An 8,353-nucleotide genomic window follows, 5' to 3' on the forward strand; every position below is an offset into this window, starting at 1 on the left:
ATGGCTTCTAAGGCGGATAAATTTCAAGTGTACGGGGACATCCAAGGAAATTTCAGATGCATGTGGACCATCGAACGTTTCAGCTCTCTCAACTCACAGGTTGGAAAAGATCATCAGAGCGAAAATTTACAGCTACAGGAAAACGGTATTGAATGGTACTTGAAGATATACCCTGGAGGAGCATCAGAAATTGACGGAGGACACGTTTCCTGTTTCGTGTTTTGCCGAAACGCGACCGTGGGCGTCAAATTCAAATACCGTCTGTCTCTACGCAATACCGACGGTGCGGTTCTGTTCGACGGAGTATGCGATGAATGGATCACTCTCACGACTCAGGGATACGGTTACGCAAAAACTATGGAGGCGAAACACTTGAAACCTGAATTGGTTAACGACACCCTGGTGGTCGCTCTGGAAGCGACTTATTGCTCGACGTGCGTCGGAGGCTGTGCGGGAACCTACCGGCGTGCGGAGGTCGCTCCGACGGCGAAGATCATCGACGACCTGCGGTACCTGTGGCAGAGCAAAGAGAACGCAGATAGTGCCCTCTCCGTGGAAACGTGCGACATCCCTGTCCATTCGGCTGTGCTGGCCGCGCGTTCGGAAGTTTTCGCGACCATGTTCAAGCGCGACATGTTGACGAAAGGCAGTCGTTCAGTGAAAGTGACCGGTTTCAAGAAGGAAGTCGTCGACTCCATGGTGGAGTTCATTTACTGCGGGAGCGTGCGCAACCTGGATTGCGATCTCGCCCTGGAACTCCTACAGGCCAGTGAGAAGTATGAGCTGGAGGACTTGAAATCGTACTGCAGCAATTACCTGATATCCGTCCTGAACGTTAAGAACGTTTGCCACATCCTGCTGAGCGCGGACATCTGCAACGCCGAGGAACTTCTCGACCAGGCCATGAAGTACTTCCGCGAGAATCTGTCCGAAGACGATTTCGAAATTCAACGTCCACTTTTCAAGAAACGACCCGAGCTCGTTTATGACATCGTCAAGGGCTTCATGAGAAAAGAGTCTGATCTGACGTGGTAATGTGTTGAGGACGGGCATCGCCGATGGTAACTCGCGCAGTGTCTTTGCGTTCCAAGTTTCCATTGGTAAATGGAAACGTGTCATGCAAAAATGAAAAAGTCATGATCGTTGCCACATTATATGACTTACATGGGTGAATACAGTTTTATTTCACTAATATATGACTCCCCTTTCCTGTGTTTTAAGATCGAGATCTTTTTGGTGAGTGCGTATTATCTGGAAGTAGTTTGGCGATGTCTGGGCAACTTTGGTGAAATCAGTGTGGAAAAATTACCACATTTTTTCCTCAGGTTCTTACTAATACGTAAATACCAATCTTGGTAATTCGAGATGCCTTTTAAGTTTTCTCTCTGGTAATATTGTGACAAGTTATGGAAAGCATTATTCTTCTTTCGGGGACAAAAACATTCTTGATGGCGAAAAACAGGGACGTTTCTCGTGGTTTCGGGGGTTGTCAGTAAGGTGTCATGTCAGTATATTGTACTCTGCCACTGTCAAAGACGGTTGACGAAACTTGGTCCCCCGACATATGAATGACCAAATGTCCTGGTGACATTTCGTCCCGGACGAGGTCAAGTGAGTGGGTGAGTGTGAGAATGCGATTAAACGACCAAGTGAGAGTGCGCGATATAGTGACCAAGTTAGTGCTGTATAGCTGCGAGTATAGCGAGTTAGTGCTGTTTAAGTCAGCCACCTCGTTGGGCAATTTGCCTGTTGTGGCGTTGTATTTGTACTTGTATAGTGACCAAGGGAGTGGGTGAATGACCGAGTATGCGATTGACTGACCGAATTATGCGATCGAGTGAGTGATTGAGTTACTGACTGACAGAGGTCCCATGCCCTAAAAAAGTATGAAAAATTACAGTAAATTCAACTCACACCCAGAAACACATAAAAATAAAATTAGCGGTGTGGAGGGCAATTATTAAAGCCGCTAAACATTATTATTGTTAATGGCAACAGTTGCGTTACCTCTCGCGTTTCATGGCGATATCTTTCAAAAATCTCTTTACACTCCCAAGCTGCTCTGATTTTTCTTTTCCTGTGCTGTACCAACAGCTTCTGTAGCAGAAAGCCTTCGCGCGAAGCTCGTGACGTCACCGGAGTCGCCCATTTCACCTACAGCATCGGATATGCTGCAAAAAAAGGTTTCGCATACGTGTCGGACTGCTATATCCGGTGGCTACAGGTGATATGTACGACTTCAGTGGCGTCAAAGCTTCGCGCTGAGACTTTCTGCTATAGAAGGTGTTGGCTGTAACCCTGTACCTACCTGATCATGTGCTGTTTGAATGACGTCATTCTAGTGTCGCGGGATTTTTTAAATTCATTCCTGGCCTCTATTGATGTTCAAATTACTAATATTGAAAAAAAAATTTTTGAGTGACCCATAATAATAATTCCGTCAGATTTTTTAATATTTCTGTGCACATTTTAAATGAGTAGTATCAATGGTAATTTTTTTTCAAAACTCTTTAAAGACGTCACCTTGGGACCCTGTCTTTGCAAGTGAGTGAGGACATGTATGACTCACCTGCTCACTCACTCACTCAGTCGCATATACGTTCACTTACCCACTCATGCGGTCACTCATATAGTCGCTCACCCACTCATTTGCCCCCCCCCCCCTTCCAGTCTGGGGAGAAATATCGGACGTGAATTTTCCGGATCCCGTCAAAGATAGATGGAGCCACAAAGAGATACATCAATTGAATTGAAAAAAGTGGGGAAAATTCCTACTATTTACACAAATTGCCTCAATATGAATTGACATTCTGAAGAATGTCTTTGCTGTTTCAAAAAATATCAATCCTAGATGCATGTTATGTTATCCGCAGTCGTGTCTTAACAGTTTGAAAAATTAAGGCCCACAAGCTAAATGGGCTCCAAATTAATAAATGTTTTTATAAAAACACTACGATTTTTAATATACAGCTGGAAAGTCCTTTATCCTGTAATAACTCTCGAACCGTTGATCCTAGAAGCATATGGCTCTGTCTTCGATGCTGGGGAGGGTGGTAATGCCCTCCACGCCCCTGCGTATTTCCACCCATGGGTCATGGCCCGAACTTGATTCACAGGGGCTTGCTATATGAGTCTTACTAATCCACTTAATCCTGAAATTGATCTTGTTGCTGATTTTTTGGTCACGGCTGAAAAGGTCAAGAACCCCTGAGCAGTGCCATCTTTAGACCATCATGGGCCCCCGGGCCAAGTGATTTTTCTGAGGCCCTTCCTAACAAATTCTGAAATAATTCAACAACTTTTTATTTTTCGGAGGCCCCTCTTCTCTCGAGGCCCCCGGGCCGTGCCCGGGTGGGCCCATGCATTAAGACGACGCTGCCCCTGAGTGTTAGACACATGTATAGCATAAAAGATCATTTGGTTATTCAATATCACGACTATTTTTTTAGGAGAATCGGTTGGTCCTCGGTTCAACCACAACCAAATTTGTTAGTTTGTTAACTGGACACCAACTCAAATAGCAACACGAATTCACAAATTTTCTGAGAAAGAAAATAAATGATAAATTTAATGCAGATTGGAGCTGAGATTTTGAGCATTTTGAAAGGTTGCAAGTGCAATATATTGGCTGGGAATGGTATGGAATGACGACTATAGGACGGCAAATTGAAGACGTCGATTTGGATCGAGTTCGTCTGTTGAGGCAGTTAAGTATGGCGTCGGCAAAGTCACCCTCGAACCGGGACACCAGTGAGATCTCGCTTCGCTTCCAGATCAGATTTAATCTTCTCTAGTCTCATCTTCAGACCGGAACTCCTGAGAGAAATCTCGCCGTCACATGGATTACTCTGGCGCGTGTTGGCGCATGTATCCATGTAGTATCGGTAATTGCCCAGGAAGGAAATTTCCATGGCGTTCTTCAAGGGTTCGGGCATTCCTCGACAGTCGCTTTCACCCTCCAGCATCTTGCACACGGCAACTTTTATGGTCGACAACCTCAAAGCCCCGTGGTTGGCAATTCCGTGATCCTCTTTCATAAGCGTCTGGATTGAGATCAGGACGCTACCCAGAGTATGGTCGGGTGTCCACGGCATTGCGTTCCTCCGGCTGAGGATGCTCAAACATACGTAGCCGGTGCCATACGTGTGCGGGATGAGGGAGGTTCGGCCACCGTCAGTGGTCCGTAGCTTGACTTCTGGCGGATTGATGGGATAATCACTAGGAAAAGTCAAGACGAAATAGAAGAATCCGCCTTCGTACGGTGTCCCGGACGGTCCTTCCACCAGGGCGTGGATTTTCGTGGCGTCGTTCTCGTCCGGTTCGGCGAAGATGCCTGGGTGAGGATTAATTTTCAATGATTTGATGTCGCGGTTGATTCTTTTAAAGGCTTGATGATGGGAACCCATTTTATATCGAGATGAAGAAAGAAAGAAGATGAAGAAGATGCGTGAAATCCGATTGGTTAATGATTTTGCCGGACGTGTCTATGGCCCGCCTGATCCCAAATTTCCGTTCGATGCAATGACAATGCCGAAACAAAAATTTCACATCGAGACTATCTGGTTATCCCTTTTAAACAGCTGTTCTGTCTGAAAAGCGCTTAATTGTTTGGGAATCAACGTTTTAACAGTTATAATAATCTTCATATCAGTTACTAGCTGTTGCCCGCGTATAACACTTGACAACCCCCTTGGGTGTTGAATTTACAGAAATCCCATATGTTATCCTCTAAAATCCTCTGTTATAAAATATAACACTGACCAAATTTCATATTTATAACTTCAGTGGTTTGAGCTCAGTAATGATTGCCCCATATAGCCTTTGAACCCTCTTTAGGGATGGAATTTCGAAAACCCTTCTTAGGTAGCCTTTACATCATGAAATCATGCAATAAAACTGGTTACCCATATTTATATCTTCGGCGGTTTCGGCTCGGCATGATTCCTCTGCAAATCCCCCCCCCCTCCCCCGCTTAGTGAAAAGTTGACAAAACGAGGCTTTTTGCTCGGAGAGATGGTACAGTTCGGACAAGCTCTCCTTGGTCTCCGTGGGCCCTTCACCACCCCCCTCCCCTTCCCTTGAACTCTTATTGTATATCAAGGAACGGGGTCCCCTTTCCTTATACTCCTCCAATGAAAGATCCTCAGCACTTACGAGAGTGGAATCACTTCACCGATGCTATATCTGTCTTCCTCTGGCCTGCCACTTCCACGGGGCCACCTCATCGCGGCTGTAACTGTCTTCCTCTGGTATGCCGCTTCCACGGCGCCACCTCATCGCTGCAATCCTCTGATCGGCCACCTCATTCTCTGATACTAGGTGATCCTTAGCGGGGTCGTCTCTGGTAGCCGACATCAATTCCTGGTTACTAAGTGAACCCTGACGGATTCCGATCTATCGCCTTCGATCGTGCTCTTCTCCTTGACCCGTAAGTTAATTGACTATTTTCTGACTTTGCCTCGCGTAAATTAACTCTAATCCTCTATTAAAACCTATGTCTCACCAAAGCAATTCCATTTCCCTACCAACCCCAACAGCTACACTTTCTCTCATGTTCGATGTTAAGTAACTGAATGATGTGTTATAAATTTTTGTCTTTATAATTCTATCGGGGGGCCCTAAGATTTCAGCATTATTATTGTGCATTAAAGTTTAATGATTTGAATTTCACATATTACTTGGACTCTTGGTGTCATTCGTTGGTTGAGATTGTGCCATTAACGTGCTATGTCTCTTAGTTCCCATATTGAGTTTTATTGACGTAAACTGAAGAGCCAAAAAAACTGGCCCAGGCATGCGTATGCAAATAAAGAGATATAGAACCAGTCAGAGTACGGCGCTGCGGTCGGCAACGCCTATATAACACAACAAGTGTCTGGTGTAGTTGTTACATCGGTTACTGCTGCTACAATGGCAGGTTATCGAGATTTAAGTGAGTTTGAACGTGGTGTTATAGTCGGCGCACGAGAGATGGGATATAGCATCTCCGAGGTAGCGATGAAATTCAGATTTTCACGTACGACCATTTCACGAATGTACCGTGAAGATCGGGAATCCGGTAAAAAATTAAATCTACGACATCGCTGCGGCCGGAAAAAGATCATGCGAGAACGGGACCAACGACGACTGACGAGAATCATTAAACGTGACAGACGTGCAACCCTTCCGCAAATTGCTGCAGATTTCAATGCTGGGCCATCAACAAGTGTCAGCGTGCGAACCATTCAACGAAACATCATCGATATGGGCTTTCGGAGCTGAAGGCCCGCTCGTGTCTGCACGACACAAAGCTTTACGCCTCGCCTGGCCCCCTCCCCCACGATCAAAAATTTATTTTTTTAATACAAAAAAAAAATTTTTAATTGAAATTTCGGAAGAAAATACCTTTATATGTTATTATAATCAATTTCTGTTAATTTCAATGCCATTTGAAGGCTGTGAACTCGCAAAATTTTTATCTTTAATAAATTCATTGCGACCCACCCTCTAAGCCATATAATGATAATAAAGGCCCTTGGCCTGTGGACCAAATATGGTCCTCTGATGCGGCCTGCCCTCTTCAAACCCAATTTTGTAAAAATGAACTAAGCGGCACATTTACAGATCACTTAAGTGTCCCGTGGTACAATTCCAGGACATTTAAGTGGCCCGTGGCACATATTCAGATCACTTAAGTTCTCTCAGATCACTCAGTTCCAGAACACTTAAGCGATTCGTGATACATTTAGAGATCCCTTGAGTGACATGTGACGTAGTTTTAGAGCACTTAAGTGCCCCCCCCAGTGCGGCTCTACAACACTCAAGTTACCCGCGGCACATTCTCAGATTATTTAAGTGATGCGTGGCACAGTTCCAGAGCACTTAAGCGGCCCGGACACATTTTCAGATCACTTGGATCCGCGAAACATTCAGAGATCACTAAAGCGGCTCTGTAGGGCACTTATCAATAGGGGAGATGTTACTTCAAGTGCCCGCAAACTATCGAAAGGTTTTTCTCGTTTTTGGAGCACTGAGTAAGGGGCCGTTCAAGTATTACGTAAGCAAATTTTTAACCCTTTTTGACCCCCCCCCCCCCCTTGTCAGCAAAATTTCGTCATCATCTCTGCCCCTCTGAATCCTAACTCATATTTTCATAAAGGGTGGTTCATGACGTAAGCATTATCCAAACCCCCCCCCTCCCCTCCTGTCATCAAAAGTCAGCAAATCAGAAACCCTCTACCCCCATCGATGATGACGTGATACTTGAACGGCCCCTAACCACTGCCCCGTTCAACGTTTTTCGTTCTCAACGTTTCCCCTAACACTAGTGGTTGGCATCATCAGGAGAATTGATAAAACTGGATCAAGACGGTGTTCGAACCCGAACAAACAATTTTCATCAAATAATGGCCGCGAAAACCTTATCAACTATTTAGCGTATACTATGTTCGTATCTTGAGACCCGTGTTGGCGAACACTGGCGGGGGAACACGGCTGCATTTTTGGTGGGGAATCGAACAACTAATCTCTCTGGCATGATTAGCGCAGTGGCGTATTTACAAGGGGGGGGGCAGCTTAGCGGGCTATATAGCTCAGGGCGGAAAATTTGAGAAATGAGTAGTCAAATATATTATTATAATTGGAGAAGGACGGCAGAATTTGTATAGCACCCCCACCGGAATCACGGTTGTTGTCGGCTGAAGTTGGTTTTCTGTGGTTCCCAACTTCGAGGCGCGAATGCGAGCTGATCTACCCGTCATTTGAAGTGTCGCTACAGGCAGCAACACCCTTACAAACAGACAGTAATATTCAATCATTACACTTCACTTCTGAAATACAGATGGCATCACTGAAATATCACACAACACTAGATATGCACTCCGACTGTTAGGTACACACACTCACACTTCCGGCACAACTCAGTAGGTAGTAAATTGCCCGTGGCGATAGACCTGAGTTGTGATCGGTTTGAAATAAAGAAATATAGAATGTGTGTAGAGCCACCACACAGATCCGCCTCTGCCGAGAGAGCGTGGGACCACGTCTTTGAGTGGCAAGGGGTCCATTAACATGGGAATGAGATAGACAGCAAAGGGCCAGGTCAGTGATCGATCAATAGAGTGACCTGAAGATTGAGGGACCATCTCAAGGAGTGATCAAAAAAGTAGCCACAAAATGAGCATGGGAGTAACCTGGAAAGTAACGAATCAGGTCAGTGAGCGACCAAAAGAGTGACTTACAATACAATACAATACAGAGGGAGGGACGAGGTCAGAGATTTACCTGTGTGCATAGGTACCAAAATCTAAGGGCTGAGGTCATATGAGCCCCCCCCCCAACCCACAATAAATTTAGTAAGGGGGCTGAGCCCTCC

General features: G+C 45.4%; 1 protein-coding gene and 1 pseudogene across 1 annotated transcript; one reads left to right on the forward strand and one right to left on the reverse strand.

Moving 5' to 3' along the window:
• LOC149084619 (speckle-type POZ protein-like) lies at window positions 1-1,035 on the forward strand. The gene has a single exon (XM_089235353.1). The coding sequence runs from the start codon at window positions 1-3 to the stop codon at window positions 1,033-1,035; it is 1,035 nt and encodes a 344-aa protein (XP_089091479.1).
• A 2,693-nt stretch (window positions 1,036-3,728) lies between these two features.
• On the reverse strand, window positions 3,729-4,406 carry LOC149084620 (ubiquitin-conjugating enzyme E2 Z pseudogene; annotated as a pseudogene).
• Window positions 4,407-8,353: the final 3,947 nt, after the last annotated feature.

This window comes from Pholcus phalangioides, unplaced genomic scaffold, assembly GCF_987345545.1.
Source record: "Pholcus phalangioides strain wild (caught in Gottingen) unplaced genomic scaffold, Ppha-v1.0 ptg000008l_1, whole genome shotgun sequence".
Classification (NCBI taxonomy): Eukaryota; Metazoa; Arthropoda; class Arachnida; order Araneae; family Pholcidae; genus Pholcus; species Pholcus phalangioides.

What these genes read in the sequence shown, in the direction of transcription:
- LOC149084619 (XM_089235353.1), top strand. Translation starts at nt 1, where the DNA reads ATGGCTTCTAAGGCGGATAAATTTCAAGTGTACGGGGACATCCAAGGA.